Genomic DNA, 21447 nt, shown 5'->3' with positions numbered 1-21447 from the left:
TTCTATGTATTCCAGATTCATCACATGAATTAACCTTCTATCACAGATCATAGACCTTTGAATTTGATATCAATCTGTAGTAGTTTGATGATCAGAGTTTTCACACACACAAAGTAGTAGTGGTATATGGCTCATCTTCCAGGTTCATTAGGCTGTTGAAATAACAAAAGTGCATTCTGCCACCATTCTTAGTGTATGTGTGAGTCATTCACAATCTTTGTTCCATCTAAGAACTTGTGCACGTCCACTAAGAACATAAATGGTAAGGTATACATGGTTTTTGCTCATCAACAAGATTTGAACCTCCAATTAGCTAAGAGAAATAAACTGTATTAGTAGATCAAGAATTCCCACTAGACTTCTCCTCCACATCTACCTTGCTCTAACTAAAAATATCAATCATTTTTGTTAATTCCTATGAATCTATGATCCATGTAGTAACACAGATATTACAAAAATGTGGCAGTTTCTAATAGGTGTACCCAAGCAAACAAGGATAAGATCATCCAAAAGAGAGTGCAAACAATGCAGAGGAAGCATCTAGATCTTAATGGAACAGAAATTTAAACAGTTCAGCTGAACATGGCAAATATAGAACAAAATAAAACAACAAAATTTGCATGTGTTACTTTGGGCTTACAGTGTTCCATGCGAGTCCTTGCATTTGTGACAGATAAACAACTAAACCACTGCTTAAAAGAAAAAAAGGAAACTGGAAAAATTAAAAAAAGAAAAGGGAAAGCTCTGTGGTTCTAAATTTCACCATTGTCTTTTTTCCTGTTCTTCCTTACATAGGCAGCTGACAAAATGCAAGCTTACTGGTCTAGCCTAGGTTCCAGAATTATCGTCTATGCTGAAAACCCTTCCTTTAGGAGCTGAATTGCTGTGTATATCTTACGTCGAGGACCAACAGCATTAATTCCCATCTCTTTGAGGTCTTCAAAAGTTAGAAGTGGCAATACTTCCTTGTCGACCTCATGAATTTCAAATATATTTGCATATTTACCAAACCCCAGTTCATCCAACCATCCCTTGACACTATCAAAAACAATGCCACTAATCCTTGCAGTAAAAGGTATAACCTTTTCAACAGACCCAGCCCTCTGATCCCACAAACTCCCACTGACATCATTCTTCAACCTAGAAGTTCCATCACATGGCAATTCCATACAGTTAGCATCATGAGACGATCCACCATTGTTATCTTTGCAATCATCCATTACTTGGTAATCTGCTGAATCAGCTTGTGCAGGTCTATCAGGGAGAGGCTCAACCCATTCGTCGTCCATATGAGGGCTCAGTGATTGATCAAAGTTGACAACCACAGCATCAGGAGACAGATCCTTCGAAGCACCACTCAGATCCTTCGCATAGTGCGGACTTGCTGAAGTTTCAAGATCAGAGCACTTAAACCGTTCGTGTGCATTATAAGAAGTATTAGTTGCAGCATGGTCATCGAACCCATCTTCTCGCTGACATTTCCCAACCTCATTAGCAGTATCAACACCAACCTGCATACTCTTCCAAACTCGATCACCAAACCCACCTCCCCTATACCCCCCACCCCGGAATTTAGTATGCCTAACCTTCTTCACAATTGGCCCAAGTTCCAAACTCTGCTTCCAGTAATCTTGACCGAAGCTCTTAGCTGCTCCAATTCCCTTACCAAAACCATTCTTACGTTCATCCCCAATTGCCGCATCGACCTGAACATCGACACGCATCAAACTGCTCCCGTTCACAGAAGATGGTTTCCGCGATTTAAAAATTTCCCGTGAGAAACCAAAAGGTGGCTGCCTTACCAGCTCTTTCAAGCTCCCAGGCCTAGCCTTCGATCTTGTTTCCTCCCAATTCTCACTAGGCCTTTGAGAAGGGCCGCACAAAACAGCAGCAGAAACATCTCCAATTTCACCTAGCCGAACATTCGGACGCCGCTGACGCTTAGGATTTATCCCATCCATCAGGATACAACCTCACAAATTCTAGGGTTCTTCCTTTAAGGATTCATCCTCAAATCAAGTCTGGTTTGACCACGAAACCCATTAAAAAACATACACACATCCATCAAAAATTCAAAAGTAACCCACTTACATCCAACCCTGAACAACATCAGCATATGAAAATGAAAGATACCCAATTGACACTATGACCCAAATTCGTAAGATATATCCTGAATTTCCCAAAAAGTAACAAGAAATCCCTGGTCTTATTGATAAAAACAATCCCCAAAATCAAAGGAGAGGAGGAAAGAGAAAAGGAAAAGTTTTGTGGGTGCAGTGGGAAAAAGTGTACCTTACAAAGAGGAGCGATTGGGTAGCACTCAATTAACCACCATTCTTCTTCTTCTTCCCGAAGCTCTATTTTTTAGCGCACGAAGTAAACCATTTTGCTTCAGCCGGCCCGCCTGAAAATTTTCTTCAAAATAGAGAAATAAATACAGATTTCTCAGTAAAATTGCTGCCATAAAATTTTCAGATAATGCAAATAAATGAGAGAATCATCACCATCAATTCACTACCATCATGATCATCTTACCGTGAGTAAAATAGGAGCATTTTCATGGTTCACTCACTCGGAGCAGAAAAAAGAGAGAGGAAGGGAATTTTTTTTTGTTTTGAAAAAATTGACGAGTGGGTAAATTTTCTTGGTTTCAATAGTTCATACCAAAAGAGATAGACGGAATCACCTCTATTAATTTCCAGAATAGACAATTATGTTCCTAACATTTTTTAGGCCTTGGGTCTGGGTCTGGGTCTGGGTCTGGGTCTGGGTCTGGGTCAAGTCCGATCAGACTAGTTTAGGCCGGATCAAATATAGGTCCACGTATGATGGTAAGGACACGACTAGGCTTAAACTTTTATTTTCATTTTGGTATTTTACATGAAAATTCCTGGATCTTAATTGGAACTTGGGTCAAACCCTAGAATTTCCTTGCCCACCAAAGAGAACCCAATCTTGGGTCACAACAAGGGACACATAGCCAAATTTGCTTGGAAAGCATCGTTAGGTCTGATTGCTTAAGACGTAGTTCCTCAGTCCAAATTTAGTAAAAGTTGAAAAGAATATCCCACAAGGTCTCCATTCAGCTGGTAGGGGTGACTTATATATGTCAGCAAGCTGAAGGAGCTCATGAGTTTGAAACCCATGGGTGCATGTGGCCTTGTCGTGAGATCGAAGTTGGGTACATTATATGGTAAACAAATGAGGCTTTTTATCAATGTTGTCAGTATCGGTACAGGCCCTGAATCGTTGGGTCATCGATTCAGCTGTTTAGGACAAAAAGTAATTAAAAAATATTACATGTCAATTATAACATAACATGTGTTAAAAGTATTAATATTAATAAAAAATAATTTTTTTATATTTTTGCATTTATTAAAAGTTAGACAATTCATGTGTGAAGGGCATCGTATCAGCAACTGATAACATTGGGTTTTACACCAATACATTTAAAAGTGAGACAGCTTTTTGTGATTATCTGAAAAAAGATATAAAGATTGTTGAAATTTGATAAAGTTTATAATTGATGAGTTTATTTAGCTTGCAATTTCTAAACTGATAGCACCTAGTCATCACACACATACATCTCTCTCTAATATATATATATATATATATATATATATATAAATAAAGAGAAAAATAGGTAGGCGTACATGCTAAATAGGTTTTTCTGCCCTTTCGATGTTTTTTTTGCAGTTTCAACCCCATAAATGTGTTGGGCATGGTCGATTTATGAGAAATCCACACCCAGATCATGCATTTTTGATGAAAAAATGATATTTGGAGCCTCAAAAACTTATAAAGATTTTTTTATTTTTTGAACCTTATAAAAGCCCACCATATGTCAGAATCGAACACTTCAAGAGTTGATCCCTATAAAATCAAGTGCATAGATCACATCTGTACGGATAGCATTTAAAAATAAAATGTAAAGCTCTAGAAAACTCATTTAGCATGTATTATTTCGCACCTATGCATTACTCTCTCTATATATATACAAAAAATGATTGTATTGTACGACTAATTTAACCTAATTCCCTAAAAATCCTATAATTTTTTATATTTCTCTCGATGTTCAAAATCGCAAATATCCGACATTGTTATAACACATTTACCTTTCGTAACTGTGAATTTATACCTTATTGCGATAAATTTGTATCGCTCGTCGGATGGGTCTAACTCTCACTTAAATCCAGAATCACAAGTTTTTTATACACAAAGTCACGAATTCGCATAGATTTATTTGCAAAATTTTGGTGAAACTGAATCACTAAAATTGCAAATATCCTACTCTTTCGCATATACAATAATATTTCACATATAAATATTTGTAAAACTTCACTTAAACTTAAACCACTAAATTCTTATTGTTTCACATAAATCATAGTTTGTGTATATAATTCACAATTTTGCATAAATATATTTGTGAAAATCCTGCTGTTTCGCACAAATCCTTTTGTTTCGCAAATGAATTGATTATTTATGATTTTAGCTATTTCAGCAGTTATGTGAAATAATAGGATTATTGCGAAACAATCACACTTTTCACATATAATTTATAATTATGCATAAATATATTTGCGAAAATACTACTGTTTCACAAAAATCTTTATGTTTCGCAAATAGATTTGTTATTTGTGATTTTAGTTGTTTCAGCGGTTATGTGAAACAATATGATTGTTGCGAAATAGATGAATTTATATGAAATAATAGAATTTTCACGGATATTTGTTAGTGAATTTGTGAATTAATATACAAAAATCTATGATATATGCAGTTTTAGTGGTTTCAGTTTAAGTGGACATTTAAGCGAATACATACAAGATTTATGATTTTAGTGGTTAGTAGATTTTTGCATATAACAACTCAAATAACAATGAATGTAAGCAAATAGGCATTGAAATCATTTAAACATTCAAATGATTTGAAAATATGTAACATATAAATATATAAATAATGATGTTATATACAAATCATTCAACATTCAATCAGTTTGAACATTCAAATCATTTAAACATTCAACAATGCTTTCAGTTTAAACATTCAAATTATTTAAACATTCAACAATGGTTTCAGTTTTATATTCAAATAATTTAAATATTAAACAATGGTTTCAGTTTTACATTCAAATCATTTAAACATTCAATCAATAACATTATATACAAATCAATGACAAACAAACGACTTTATATAAAAATTCACTCATAGAAACATTTAAATGACATTATATACAAACCAATGAGTTATAATATTGATCTTTGAATACATATAAAAAAATAAAAAATAATCAAATGAATATCTATGGATGAGGATATTGTGATTGTCGCGATTGTAACTCCTCGATGACCTTATTTGTGTTCTCCAGAAGGCCAGTTTGAGTACGTATCAAATCATCTTAAGTATGTAGCATGCAGATTTCTTCAAGTGCAAGAGTCAATCCTCTCTCTTATCCACTTACGATCTTTTTATGCTTCTCTCAAACTTTCTTCTTCCCCTAAAAGGCCCACTTTGTTGTTACAGAACATGCAACCTGCTGGGCAGCTATAAAATCATCATTTGTGGCATGTTCCATGGATGACAAGTTGATGTTTTCATGGTCCTCGAACCAATCTTAAAATTCGAAGAGAAATATTGTGGGGTAAACCTTCATCCAATCATTCATTGAATGCGATAAAAATTTGCTAATTGTGCAAGGTGACTAGTTGGTTGTTGAATAAACCCAAATTGCTGAATGACTCAGCTAGTCATATGACACTCAACTTCATTTATATTGTGCATCCAAATGTCCTTCCTGACAATGTCTTTCATCCCCACAACCACATCAACATTCTCTTTCTCCTCTAATACGCCTTCATAGGGGCACCAATCCACCTATATTTTCTTTATGGTTAGGCCTACAAATATGCAGTTATTAAAAATATATATATAATATTAATAATACTTACGTTTGTCTTAATCGGCCTGCAAAGCGATGCAACGCAGTCAGCACATAACATGCGAGGACCCATCAATCTTCGATCACAACCCTCTTTGTTACATGACTGACTTCATATTATAGCACGCAAAAAATCATTGACAATGTCATACATCTGGAGCCTTTCAATAGATATGTACTCTTATATCCAAACCTGCATAACAATGATTAACAAAGATTAATACACAGTACGTATCAAAATACAATATGTAAGTATAGGAATAACTAAAAAAGTTTAGGTACAATGAAGGAATAAATACCTCCAACGACACATATTCTGGCAAGGTTTTTTCTTTAGCTCCTCATGCTACTCAAACTTACATACAGGTCTGCAAGTGCAGCTACTATCCATGCGTATTAATTATGTGACGCCCCAAAGATTTGAAGATTATTATTTTTTATAATAACTCTTTTAAAAACACAATGAAAGTCTCTTTTTTTTTAAACAACACTAACCTCAAGCACACCACAAACTTTTAAGTAAAAACCATTCATTCATTTAAAATAACAAAATTTATTTCATTCTTTTTATTAAATGAAATATGAGAGTTTAACAACCAAAACAACAATAGTCTCTCATATGCACTCCAGTTCATTCAAAAATCTTATTTTAGTCCCCATGTACTGGATCATCCATTTGCCTACTCTTATGAGCCTAAAATTTAAATTTTTAAAAAGGCTTAAGGCAACTTAATACTTTGCATTATTCTACTAACCCTTACCTGGTCTCTAATATGCAACATACATAAAGCAGATAGGAATAGGTCATCATTTATACAACATTAAATCAAGGAATAACAATTATGCATATGACATGAAATGATTTATATATTTTCATTTAAATTATTTTTGAATTAGATGGCATGCTTGTAATCATTACTAATTAAGTAATCATCCTGATTCAATTCTCGAGACACCACTTCTCAGTCCCTCTTGGAATCTTAGATCTCCCAGGGGTATTTATTCAACCATTTCATTTTATATTTTAAATTCCTAAAAGAAAACTAAGACATTTGAACCAAAGTCCAAGATTCTTCGTCAAGACATCCTTCTCCCTGACACTTAAAGTCTGAGACATTTTGTCTCTCTCCCTAAAGTCAATGTAGTGCACCACTAGGCGTACGGTCGTAACTCTACCTCTACCTTAAGTATCGGAGTTTGTTGTCTCCTAAGCCACTGTAGAAGCGGATGGGTTCATATTTGACCCATGACATAATCACTGAAACGTGCCCATGTCAACACTTATTCCACGGGGTTTGGTGTAGGCGCTTGTTCACAATGACAAGCTAGCTCATTCACACTTGACGAGCAATGTCAACCCATCTTTGAGGGTGTGACTATTTTTAGCTCAACTTAAAATCAACTTTTCGAGAATAATTTTTCAAATGCATGTCACATTTTTAAATTATCTTAAATTGCAACTAAGTTGTTACTCATAAATTTTCATGACATTCATCCATGCATCTCATGCATTTACATACTTGTAAATTTAAAACATAAACAACAGAAATTTAAAGCAAGTATTTTCATAGAAAATATCTAATGCAATATATCATGCATTCACTCTGTTCTTTCTCAAACAGGTCCCTGAATATTTTTAAAATACATATTTAACTCAGTTTTGACCTTTCATGCATAGGTTATACTTGCATACATGTGTTCTATTCATTATTGATGCGTGTTGTAACTACAAACATGCATCATAAGAGTTTCATATGATTGTAAACATGCAGCATTCATCATTCAAGTACATGTTTTGTAGAGTTTTTTTCATTTTAGACCATAATTTTTCTACAAAATTTTTGCCAAAACTCACTTTATATCAAGTCATAATTTCTTAGAACTTCCTTTAGATTAAGTCAAAAATTTTGAAAATCAGAGAAAAATTTTTGCCAAAACTTTCTTTAGAACAAATTAATATCAGATGAAAATTTTGCTAGAATTTCCTCTAGATCAAATCATAATTTCTGAAAATTAAATAAAATTTTTACCAGAACTTCCTTTAGATCAAATCAATATCTCTGAAAATTAAATGAAAATTTTATTAGAACTTTCTCTAGATTAACTCGATTTTTTTTTTTAAAATCAAATGAAAATTGTGACAGAACTTGCCATAAAAGACCAATTTAAGGGAATCATACTAAAATCTCGCAAGTTCTAAAGAATAATACCTTATTCATGTCTTAGATTCATTAGAATTTCCTTTACAGCTGACTAAATATTTGACACTAACCAGGTATCGCCAAGAAATAAGCTAAACCCAAATTTCTAAAAAAGAAAAGGAGGAGAGAGAAGAGGGAAAGTTAGAGAGAGGAGAGAGAGGGGACAAGTTAGGTAAGTGAGAGAGAGGGGGTAGGGTTATTTATAGCCCCTAGAGGAGGTCGCTTCTTATGGGTGTCACACTAAGGAGAGGGGAGGGGGTGTCTCACCCCTTCCCTGTCTAGGTGTCGCCATAGGGGGAGACTCACCCTCCTCAGGTGGGTCCCACCTCCAAAACCACTAAACAAAACTATCAAAGTTGATGCTTTTTTATTATTTTATATTTTGTTTATTAATCCCATTAAATCCTATTTAGTTTTACTATTTTATTCTTGATTAGTTTCATAAATAACCATTTTAAATAATATTTAATGGCCTTAGTAATTTTACTATTTTACCCTTATATAATTTAATTATTTTCCAAAATATGTTTTTGGGTCATGAAATTATCATTTTACCCTTGGATAATTTTACTAATTCCCAAAAAATTCCCTTTGGTTATAAAATTACCATTTTTTCCCTAAACAAATTTAATATTTACATGCATGTCCCTAAAATATAGATACAGATAAATATCTGGATCTATTAAAAATATTCATTTTATTTTTGGACATGGGTCAGAATTTGTATCCATATCTGGTAAAAGATCCAAATGTGAATATTATTTGGATCGAGCTTCTAGACTATGAATTATGTGCAGATTTGATTCAAGATCTATATAAAATAAATAAATTTATTTAATATTTAAAAATTACAGTTATTACAGATTGACGTGATCCATCTCTTCCAATAGTTCGATCTATGATGCATGAATCAATTTTTCACCATTATCGATGAATAAGCATGAGTCAAAGAAGTACAACAAGAATGTTCTCACTGTCTTGTCTACCCTACTACCACCATTCCCTCAAATACACAGTAGTTTTGCCTTCATCCTCATCGCCTTACTAGGATCATAATTGCTCCTAAATATTGAAAACTTGATCTTATCTTCTTCAAATACATCATCATTTGCTTACAAATAAATATCATATAAGTGCCTGAAATATTCTTTCATCATGTCACTTACTAACTTCCCATGACACTTAAGTCTGGTGATTTGTGTCACATCTTTCAATATAATGGTCATCTCAAGATCTTCGAACTGGAATGTGTTAGTTGATGGATTTCAAAATTGCACAATAGCCTGTAAGAGGGGGTGACTGATGTTCCATGGTGTGATCTCCAAGAATTTGCGAAAATGCATTTAATTTAATAACTTATTTGCCTCCTTCATCACAATTAAAAACCATTGGTATGCTTGGTTCCAATAGAATCAATGTATATAGGATGTTAGCTCTTCTGAATTAATTGACTAAAAATCCTGCAATCTAAATTAATTTAACTCAAATCAGTCAACTTCAATGAATTCATATATAGTAGCAATATATATATATATATATATATATATATATATATATATATCTTAATTTAATCAATGAAACCAATCGATTGCAATGAATTTTTACATGTTTCACACATACATGTCAAACGAATCAATTGCATTCATGTATAGTAAAAGAATATATATATATATATAATAAAATCAGTCAATTGCAATGAATTTCTACATGTTTCACACATACATAACAAATTAATCAATTGCATTCATGTATAAAAGCTATATATATATATATAATCAATGAAATCAGTCAATTGCAATAAATTTCTACATGTTTGACGCATACATTTTTTGAAAATAAATGTAATTTTTACTTATTAGTTTCTTACCTTCGTTAGTAGCCAATCTCTCTCTCTCTCTCTCTCTCTCTCTCTATATATATATATATATATATATATATATATATATATATATATATAACTCAGCAAGTCATGAGCTGACTTGGCAAAGTCAGGTTAAATTTTTTTTGACTCATCTAAGTTTTGTTCATTTATGGGTCATTCATTGGTTTGACCTAGTAAATGATTGAGTCAACAGAGTCACTGGGTGGACCAGATGAGTTTTTAAACTTTATAATTGTACTTTTGTTAGTTCTCTTATAAACTTAGTATCATCATCACTAAGGACAATGTGATCCAACACAAATACATAACGTCAAAACAAATAACATCACAAAAATAAGTATAACCCACTTAAACTTTGCATCTGCTTAAGAAAATGTTTATTATGAAATCATCTTTATCAAGTTATGTTAACCTAAAAGGTAACAGGACATCTATAGATTTACTTGCTAAATATTTCATCATTATCTTTGGATATCTAACAATGATGAACTTGTAGATTTGTCTTCAATATAATCTATTAAAAGAAACATTTTATTTTACTTTTTTAAAGGAAAAGAAACATTTTATCACTACCAACTTGATGTCACATAAATGCATAGGTGATTGAAGGCAATATGCCGAACCTATCTACTCAACCCACAAAAGACATATGTGTGCTTGCATTTTTTTGTGTGACTTTGACATGAGGACTTTATTTATACTAACAAGTAGATGGTTGTATTAAGATCAAATCCTAAATATTATAAAAATAGAAGCAAGGGTAACAGGTGCAAAAAATGGGATGCTTTATAACTTTTTCTTAATTAACATTCTTGTCATTTGGTTTAGAATGTAATTAAAAATTTGTATGGGCATGTACACAGTTCTCATAAAAAGGAAGTATTACTTACTTACATGGCACATTATAATTTTTTCAAAAAATAATGAGCTACTATTTTATATCTGCTTTCTCTCTCCCCCTCGGCATAATAAAATGACGAAACTACCATTCTATTTCTCTTTCTCCAAAATGTCTTTCTCCTCCTTAATAACTATAAAATAAAAATATTTTGTAATCTTTTACAATTATCGATATATAAAATTAGGAAACTACCCCTTAATAACTATAAAATAAAAATATTTCGTGATCTTTTACAATTATCAATATATAAAATTAGGAAACTGCCGTTCTCGTTCTCTCTCTCCAAAATGTCTTTCTCTTCTTAATAACCATAAAATAAATTTATTTTGTAATGTTTTAAAATTATGAATATATTTATGGTTGTCTCATTATTTTTATTTTTAATCTTTGATAAATGTATATGATGAATAGGGCCTGGCCATATGGGCAAATAATGCAATTTGCCATTTTTTCCTTCTTTACTATCAATCGTGGCTCACATTCATGTTTTGAGAAATATCCAGATTAGGTTTAGGTCCGATTAGGACTCGGATCCTATCCACGAAGGTTGCAAATGGATTGAATTTGCTCAGACCGCTATTCCAGATCAGACTTATTTTCTCAAATACAGATCTCAAAATAAGTCTGGAATGTGTAATGGATCGGATTGAGGCTTGTCTGTTTGGAAAGTTTAAAATTCTAAATTTGATTTTAATCAATAGTTTGTGTCCGATTTATATTTGGATACATACTAAATCTGACTCTTTAGCAATCTTTGCCAAATTTGGGTTTGGATCCCGATAAGACATGACCAATCTGTCTTAGATCCATTTGCACCCTTACTAGCTATCACTAAGCCGCTTTGATAAGCAATCGTGTGAGCGGGTCAGACTTTCACTGGACCTGGATTTGACTCATGTACTGGTACCAGGTCCACGGTCTGGGTCTATCCGGACTTATGAAAGGCAAAAGCATACTTGAGTCCTATGAGGCTGATGTAAACCAATATACTAATTTCTTGTGCATTTTATATTAAAAGAATGCGGATCTTAATCAGGACGCATCGGACCCAGGTCTGTTATGAAATTTCATAAATCATACCCTGTTTCATTGGCGCGACCCAAATAATTAATTGGACCCCTTTCTTTGTTACCAAACCCTAATCTTACTACCACCGAGGTGGCATCCCATGTGGTAAGCGGGGTCAGGTGTCTTAATGCCCAGGATCGAATCCCTCTGCCAGATTGGGCGGCTGTTGTTCTGGTAAGGTCCCCCCAACCCCAGCTTGCTTATAAAAAAAACCCTAATCTTACCGGATCCGATGCAGGTCAAGATCGAGTCATACCCGATCCGTTGGCACCCCTAAAATTTAAGCACCCTTCGTCCCCTTCGATGAGTTTCCTGAGAAATCTGGGGTCCATCTTCAGAAGAGCTCAAGCCTTCTCCTCAAATGGGTCGTCCTCCTTTCCCCCTTCGATGGGATTCATCCCTTCCTCTTCTTCCTTGTTGTCACAGCAGCAGCAGTCGAGGGGCATCCGAGTGAAAGTGATCAACGGGAACCTGGAGCAAGCGCTACAGTTCATGCAGAGGAAGACGATCTCCAGCGGGATGGAGAGACTCATCAGAAGGGCCCCACCCACCACCTGAAGAACTCCGAAAAGCGCATCCTGGCGCAGAAGAATCTGGAGAGAAGGATCAAATCGGAGGATTTGGCGAGGAAGATGAAGACATCTTGATCAAGAAAGTCAGGTATGATCAAAATTCCTACCTTTTCTGAACCATCTTATTGATTTTTTTTTGTTTGATATTGGTCTTCTGTTGCTTTGTAATTGGATGACATGGTTTCTGTGGTTGCCGTTTTGAGTATGAGATTGTTTGTGAGATCACCCATGTCCCTTTTTGACGGTTTTGTGAAGTGGGAAATTGGTAAATGATCAAGAAAATTCACAAAATGAAGAGGAATGAGAAGGGGGACTTCATCTATGGGCGTTTCACCACTTATAGTCTCTTGTCAGTTGTTAATCCATTCCTTTATCACTGTTAAAATACTCATTCATTTCTATGCTGAATCCAAGAACTCCATCTCGAACAAACCACTCAACCGAAATCTAGACCACTCATAGGTGGGGCTATCATGCTACCTCACTAGATAATTGCAGACTGCTAGATGAAGTCCCTTGTTGTTTACCACGCATGAGGACCGATTGATCACTTTGCTCCAAGTAGCCTTTTTTTTCAAAGGTAAATAGAAATTCGTTCATTACGTCAAGAAATGGTGACCAGGAGTCACCAAATGACATTCATGAAATAAAATAAAATAAATGCTGTGAATATTCATCTATCCCCTTGGATCGACCAATCCGAGCGATATTACAGTTTGGACGTTTCCTCAAAGCCACTCACGGATGTCACTCAGAATGGCATAAAATTACCACCACCAATTATTTTCCTTGAAAAATTCGTTCCTTTCTCTCAAACCAGATGTAGATGGCCCACCAGGCTGATAACAACCACAACTTCCAAATGACCCTCCATCTGTTCCTTCTCAGTTTTGAAGGCTCCACAAGAGCTCTCTGATGCAGCCCAAATTAGGGAGAGATTTAAAGTTATGTCTGGCCAAGCCAGCTGGAAAAAGATTGCATAAAAAGGGCATAAGACCATCATGTGCACAGCCAACTCCCTTGCTGAGTGGCCTATGTAACATATACTAGCTAGTTACTATCAACCTTACTTAAGGGACACCAACCATGTGAAATTTTTTGCCCTTGGTGACGGTCCAAAACTCCAAATGGTGCCTTTCAGAGATAATTCAACTCCTGGCTGCATAAGGGCTCTATAAAAGGATGTGAAGCTGAAGTATCCCCAGTATAAGATTATATCACAATTTTAACAAAGAATGTATAGGAACTAGCCACTACAAACCCGTTATTGAGAATCATAAAATATGATATGGTTATAGGTGTTTTTCCTTGTTTCACCTTCAACTTGACCATTTCAATAGAGATCATGCTTCCATATGATCCACTTTAATAACATAGTATAAGATAATTCGACGGGCTTCCTATCAACTCAGATTCGCTACATGAATTATTAATAGTTTGATAACTCAAATGCTTTGACATAACACATGCGGTATACAGTGTAAGCCAGTTTCAGTATGCACCCGCCACGATTCACATGGTTGTAGTTATGAGAATTATCAGTAATTTGAAGGGCATCATAACTAAAAGGGTTTTTCTTATCCTCTTCATCTTTAAACTTAATTGCCTATATTGATTCAGATTGAGGATGATCATATTTCTACTAGAGGTTATCGTATCTTTTTTTACTATTCGTTCATCTCTTAAAGGTGTAAGAAGCAATAAAATGTGCCACTTTCTTCCACTAAAACAAAGTATCGGGTAATCACAACCACCGCTACAAAAATTGTTTAGCTAAGAAGTTTACTGAAGAATATGTGTGCTAACATCTTTACTCCATCGATGATGTGTTGCGACAATAAAAATGTCATTTACATTGCGAACAACCACACCTTCCACAAAAGCACAAAACATATAGAGATGGATTGTCACTACGTTCTAGAATAATTCTTTAAAGAAATTATAGAACTTCCACGTGACATCAGAGTTCCAACTTGCCGACTTCTTCACCAAAGCGTTGCCTTCCCCACATTTTTCTTTTCTTCTTGACAAATTGTCGGTCATTTCCCTATCAGTTTGAGGGGGAGTGTTAAATGTATTTGTTTTTCATACATATATATTTATATTAATATGTATATACATCGTATATGTATTTGAATATAATATATATCATAGTTACAAATATCGGTATTGGCTATATCTCAGCGAGGCTATTTCTCACGATATTATAGGTTTGGTGATAAATCTCAGAAAAATCTCAGGGCTTAAAAATTATAAAAAAATACCAAAAATAAGTAAGAAAATATCATGTGTAGACAAAAATACATAAATAATAAAAGAAATAAGTAAAATTGTAAAAGAAAGATGAAAACATATTTAAAATATAAAAAATGAATAAAAACAATAAAACTAATTGATAATACCATGATAATATCACGAGAATATCACAATATTCTCGTGATAATGTGATAATATTGTGATATTATCAAATTGGCGATATTTTCAAAATATTGTGATATTTTACCTATATTATCGTTTGCTGAATTTACTGCGATAATATCGTGATATTTTGAAAATATCACCGATATCTATGACTATGGTATGTATTTATATATTAGTATACATATATATGTATTTTCTATAGTTTGTATTTTTCTTTTCTTTTAGTATTTTTCTATTTTTATTTTTATTTTTGTAATGGGTATGCCCATTAGGGTCATTTTTGTCCCAGATTTTATAGCCGTTGGGACTAGCCCAACGGCTAGTAAGGCCTCCCTTCTTCCTCTTCTTGTTGTATAAATATATGGGAACCTCACCCATATATTTTATGCTTTTCATGAACATTCTTTGGTGAATAAAATAATATGTTTTTATATGCTGTTCAGCCCATTAGTGACTTGTGTACTTGTGCTCTTAAGTTCTTGTTCTTAGCCTTTGTGGCTTATTGAGTATTGCCCTTAGCAGCATTGTATTTGTGCACATTTGAAATTGTATTTGTGCACATTATTTCATTAAATGCCTCACAAGAAAATGTCACACTAAGTGAGTTATTTATTAGCTTAAATAGGCCTCAGGAGTTTGCCTGAATAGATTCCTTATTTTTCTATGGTCTCATGGCTTCAATGGAGTCCAGTAGATGTCTCGTTGGCTTCATGTCTGTCCTTATAGTATTATTTTGATGCAACAATGATGTTATTATGGGAAATTCATGCAGCTATTTTAGGAAGTGTAACAACTTAATTGCTAATTCTATTCAGGTGCTTCCTAAGTGCTGTTCACCATCATTGTGATTCATTTATCATCTCTCACCTGCCACTGCCCAAGTATGCCATCAGTTTACTTGAATGTAAAAGCATAACTCCTGCTATGATGAATGAAGACCTTCAAGCATGTGATGGTGAACCAATTCTTAATGGATCAAAATATCAGCACATCTTTTGCGTATTTCATTCTCTCACTTCTACCTGCCAAGACATTGACTTTGCCGTTGAACAAATTTTGAAATTCATGTATGCTTGATGCACTAATTTTGTGTAGCTATCAGCGGTTTACTTGTTATTCTTTCACATTTGGTGAACACCACCTTATGGAGCAGCCGAAAGGAATAAAAAGTTGCTCCTTTCTGTTGTGTGGTTACTGCAATGCCATCTCTATTTCTCTGGACCCTGTTCAAAATTTAAAGACAAGAATGTGGAGATCTAGTGGCGTATCTTGTCTGCACAATGATTGGACACTCATAAGTTCATGGCACTAACTAGTGCACAGCAGGGTGGGAGCTGTTAGGATTCAGACACCAAGCTTATTTTTGTAATATTATGTTTTAATTTTATTTGCACACATGCTGTAGTTGGTTTTCACCATGATTATGGATGTAACAATAGTTTGTCTACAACTCTAAATCCCTAATAACTCTTCATGAGTTACACCTAAAAATAAACAAAGGAAATCTTCTTTTGGTTGAGGATCTCTCATGCTCTTTCAGATCCCTTTTCCCTGCCTCCTCAAGTTCAAAGCTTATCAGCTATATAAGGGCAGCACACCAGAAGCTTGTTAGGACCTCAGAGAGGCAATTGCCAAGAAGGTGGCTTCAAAAGCCTGAAGCTTTAGGTGAAGCACCCTTTTAGATAATAGATAGCTTGCTTTCCCCAATATGAGAATGGAACTTCCTTGATATATAAATTGTGCTTTCCTTGCTAAAGGAAGTGTACTTCTTTTTCAAAAGTTGTCTGTTTCCTATATTCTTCGTGTTTGATGGATATGTTTGGTAAAAATGCTGAATAAATTGCATTCAAGTAAAAGAATACATTTCAACTTCTGATTTCATGTTACTTCCTACTAACTTCGTTGCTGCTTCCTGCTTCTCCTAATGTTTACTAAATGCTTCATGTTTCATGCTTCACACATCTGGGAGCTTGTAAACACTCTCTCGCCTCCCATACATCACTTCTCAAACCTACTTCTTACTCTGGCAACTATGACAACACCGCCTTCAGGATGGCTACAAGTACTACCTCTATTTCTAAGATGTCTAGTTTATGAAATTTATGGTTTTCTGTCTTGCTAGAAAAGACAATTGGGTATTCAATTCCAAAGGTTGCAGTTTAAAATACCAACTTGCAAATTGTTCACACACAAACAAGAAACACAGTTGTCCTGCCGGTAAGGACTGAGCAGATTGCCATCCATTTGCCAGCTTGTTTGAGCATGTATCAACCAGGCAAGTTGAGCTCGAGGGCAATACCTAGCTGGACTTGGTGCATGCTTGGCTTCATTTGAACCTATGTCACCTGGGTACAGGTGCGGGTATGGGTATGGGTATGGGTATGGAGGATACGATACGAAATCCCCAAAAATGTGGATATGGGGACACGGTTATATATATTAAATATCACATAAATATAAAATAAATTCAAAGTAAAAATGAATATAATCTAAATATATATGCTATATCTAAAATATATATTATATACTGAAAATATAAAGTTATAAACTGAAAATATAATTATAAATTATAAATTAAATACAAAGTTGTATGTACGGAGGGAAAAATGGCATGTCCAGGTGTCGACGTGTGTTGATGCAGGGACATGCCTGTCGACACAGGTACGGAGGGCAAAATGGAGTGTCCGTGTGACATAGATTTGAACTTGCATACATTTTTGATAAATGTGTGTGTATTATGTTTTCACATGCTTGATGATTGAAAATTAGTGTGTCTGAGTTTGTCCATTTTCATGTTATTTGTTGGTTTATGGTTGTTTAAGGTTCCTCATCCTTTTCTTTATTTGATAGCTTATCATGTGTGAACTTGATTCATAACGGTTGCAATATTTCCTTAAGTTATATCTTTGAGAGGAGCTTATTCTGAAAGTACAAGTGCTGGTCTGTTTGATGCTGCCTAATTATCACTTGGTTCCTAAAGTTATTCAAATGTGAACCTCCTATTTTCCTATTTGATCCACCCAGTCCTATATCTGGCTTGATATGATTATTTGCATCTTTATTTTTTCACATCTAATGGGGAGAACCAAGCCAGTAGCTCAAGCTTCATCTCTGCCCATGTGGTCCAACTCAAGCTTATCTGTGCTTTCTTTAGTGAGCTACAAGATGAGCTTAAGCAGCTAAAGTGTTTCTTAATGAGCTAAATTTGAGCAACCAGATGTCATTCTCTGCTCGTTCACACATACCCCTGTAGGCACAACATATGAACTAATTTTGTTGTTGTACAATATGATGAGCACATCGTTATGTTCTGAAAACTTGATCTCATACATTTGAAGATTCCTTTATTTCCTCTCCTTATGTTCCATGAACCTTTTCTTTATGTTCTCTTCCCTTCCAGATTAATCTGAGATATTTGGGAACTAGAGCCCTCGTGTCCTCCGAGTCTGAAGCAGTGTTCTTTTTCAAAATTCAATGTAGCATGAACACAACCAAGTGAAAAAACTGACGTGCCAATTGTCCCTCCTTTTTCTTGCTCATATCTAGACCTTTTCTTTTTGTTCTCTTCCCTTCCAGATTAATCTGAGATATTTGGGAACTAGAGCCCTCGTGTCCTCCAAGTCTGAAGCAGTGTTTTTTTTTTCAAAATTCAGTGTAGCATGAGCACAACCAAGTGAAAAAAAACTGTTGTGCCAGTTGTCCCTCCGTTTTCTTTCTCATATCTAATAGTGCTTGGAGGGAGCATTTGGATTTGGAGGCGCTATATTCATACCTATCATCTAGCATTTTGATTAATGCAATAAAGACTGTGGCTTGGGAAAGAGAAAAAGGAAACTTGAATATCAGGATGCTGTAAATTTTCTCTTCAAAGATCTGATATTGTTTCCTGTGTACTAATTTCTCTTCGGTCTTATATTCTACTCTTTGGATTGTGAATGCTGCAGGGGACTTTGAGGATACTTCAGAGGGCTTGAGCGGGATAATTTGGCAGATCAAGTGATGAAGTGCTTTCAGTTTTTAATCTTCTATACCTCAGTAAAGCAATTCTGTCATGTGTCCCATTTCCATTTCCATTTCCATTTCCATTTCCTCGTTTTGATTTTGTAATCCTTTCAGGATGGGTAAGGATATTTGCAACACATGCTAACTAATGACTTGGCTTCAATTAGGTGGACGTGTGAGAACAATCTATATTGCTTAAGTGTATTTATGAAACCAGTTAGTGGTCTAATCGAACTGGCCAAAGTCAGGACAATTAACCCAATGGTGACAGTGCGCAAATTTAGAGATACAGGTGAAGAAACAGATTGTCTTGGCTACAGCCTACATGTGGTGGCATGCTAGCAACTTGTCTGGAGACTCCCATGGACTTTGATGGGCCAGTCAAATCGAGTAATGCACTCAAGTTGTGGACTCAGCTATCATGAAGACGAAGGGCATGTTTGTTTGCACTTTGCAAAAGTGAAAATGAATTACTTTTGAATCACTCTATAATCGCGGTCACTTCCTCAACCCCGTGACTCCCTTATCTCTAAGTTGGCGAATCATTTCCCTCCTTTGATGTGTCCTCTCATACAATAATAAGGAAACCATTTTCTCATGCTTGTGATCACGTGGAAAAACGGTTCTTGTGATAATCACTCTCAAAACTGAGAAAGATTCTCTTTTGGGTGTAATCGAACGTGTCCTAAAATAAGCCTCGATTCGAATATATGCTTTTCTAAATTTAGATAGCTACAATTGGTTGAAGTCAATGAATCGCTTTCTGATTCTCTGATTTGCTGCAAGTTGCAACTATGATTTTGCTTTTCACTGCTCGGATTTTATTCAGCTATTGCAATCGTGACTCAAGACACACTATGATATGCTTGCACTGGTAAAATACAAAAATAAATGCCTGTCATTCCTGGAAAACTTGGCGTTTATTATTACTGTATGCGTGTCTAGCAAATGTCATGGCTTAAAATATGTGTTCCAACTCTCTCTCACTCTACATGCTACACAATTTGCTCACTGACCAACTGGGGGCTCTGCTTGTCTGGTAGGAGCAGCTAGTGCAAGTCACGTTGTGTTGGGTAGTAGGGGTCTGCCTAACCCCAGCTTGCCTTTCCCCAAAAAAATAATAATAATAATTTGCTCACTGGCAATCTGGTGATGGTCCTCATTGGTTTCCCTTCAAAGCATACCTTCGGTTTCAATTTCATTCCAGGGCTGTTCCCAAGTTTGCTTTAAAAAAATTACAATAGAATGAATAAAACATTGCTTGTGCTTACCCATGGTTTTGTCACATCGTGGCTGTCAATTGTTGGATGCTGGTGATAGAAAGTAATAATGTGTAGTAGAAGCTAAGTTGGTGATAGAAGTAATAATGAATGTAGTATAAGCTAAAATAGTGCTCTATCACATAGAGTACACTTTATGCTTCCCATGGTTGCTGTGGTTGGTCAATAGTTCAAATATCAGGGATCTCCCTATCTGGATTTGGAGGTCTTGGTTTCAAGCTCCCATTACTTGACGAGGGGAACCTATTCCTATACTTTTGAGGATGTAAGCACTGATAGCAGTAGTGGCAGCAACACAATGGTGGTGCCCAGATTTCCACGCACAGATACTGGCCCTAATATCTTGATTGCTGTTGTTGAACCTAAAATAAATTTTGTGGGTATCCACTCAATAAAAGTTTCTAGGCAATAGTAATGGTTCCAGTAACAGAAACACTAGTGGTGATATGGAGATTAAAATTCGAGTTCACACACTAGATCTGGTTGTGCCTTCATGAGTTGTCTCGTTCTTATGTTGAGCCAAGCCGAGCTTGAGTTGGATCATTTATAAAAAGAATGCAGTTTTTAAAAGTGAAAATAACAGAATTTGGACTCTATACCAATTGGGTCAATCTCAAACTGGTGCATTTATGAAATAAATACATTGTTTCTAAGGTATAAAATAATAGAATTTAAACTGTAAACCCATATCTGCTTTGCAAGCCAAACACTTCAACCATCTACACTCTATGATATAAAATATATGTAAAGTATATTCATTACTAGGTAAAGAGCCTATACAAGTCGAGCTGAGCCAAACACCTGTTGTTCGTGTTAAGTTTGTTGAGTCTATTTCATAAGTTCTGAATTAGCTCTTTACGAGCCAAACACAAGATAAGCCACATGCTTATCTCATTTTCCATCCATAGGAGCAGAAATGGATCGGGCAGGTTAATGAACCAAGCTGCTCATAACTTGGTGAATTTGGCTTGGTAACAAGCTCGTTCAGGCTGGTGAAAAAACTTCTTATTAAGCTTGATGAGCTTCATGGGATTGAATGAGATTGCTTGATGAGCTTCATGGGATTGAATGAGATAGCTGGATGATAATGCTGCACTATCATAGCCAAGGGGTCTCAAGTTCAAATTCCACAGTGGGCTATCCTCAAACTTGCCTATCCAAAAAAAAAGAGGGGGGGGGGGGGGG

At 35.1% G+C, this 21447-nt stretch overlaps 1 protein-coding gene and 1 pseudogene across 4 annotated transcripts; one reads left to right on the top strand and one right to left on the bottom strand.

The window, feature by feature from the left end:
- Window positions 1-604: 604 nt before the first annotated feature.
- On the bottom strand, window positions 605-2645 carry LOC149838484 (uncharacterized). 3 transcript variants are annotated; one of them, XM_090007707.1, is made up of 3 exons: window positions 2536-2557; window positions 2293-2415; window positions 605-2021 (listed from the first exon to the last, which is right to left on the bottom strand). In XM_090007707.1, the coding sequence occupies exon 3, from the start codon at window positions 1959-1961 to the stop codon at window positions 849-851; it is 1113 nt and encodes a 370-aa protein (XP_089863833.1). In that variant the 5' UTR covers window positions 1962-2021; window positions 2293-2415; window positions 2536-2557; the 3' UTR covers window positions 605-848. The 3 variants fall into 3 exon arrangements, with proteins under 3 accessions (XP_089863833.1, XP_089863832.1, XP_089863831.1); XM_090007706.1 differs by having other exon boundaries at window positions 605-2404; window positions 2536-2645; XM_090007705.1 differs by having other exon boundaries at window positions 605-2415.
- A 9680-nt stretch (window positions 2646-12325) lies between these two features.
- Window positions 12326-19691, top strand: LOC149838483 (uncharacterized; annotated as a pseudogene). The gene is made up of 2 exons (XR_016432190.1): window positions 12326-12647; window positions 18925-19691. The product of XR_016432190.1 is annotated as an uncharacterized LOC149838483 (transcript).
- Window positions 19692-21447: the final 1756 nt, after the last annotated feature.

The sequence above is a fragment of the Nuphar pumila genome, chromosome 5 (genome assembly GCF_984573655.1).
Source record: "Nuphar pumila chromosome 5, dmNupPumi1.hap1.1, whole genome shotgun sequence".
Taxonomy (NCBI): domain Eukaryota; kingdom Viridiplantae; phylum Streptophyta; class Magnoliopsida; order Nymphaeales; family Nymphaeaceae; genus Nuphar; species Nuphar pumila.
The sequence above is the reverse complement of the archived record's forward strand: the minus strand, read 5'-3'. Positions and strand labels throughout refer to the sequence as shown.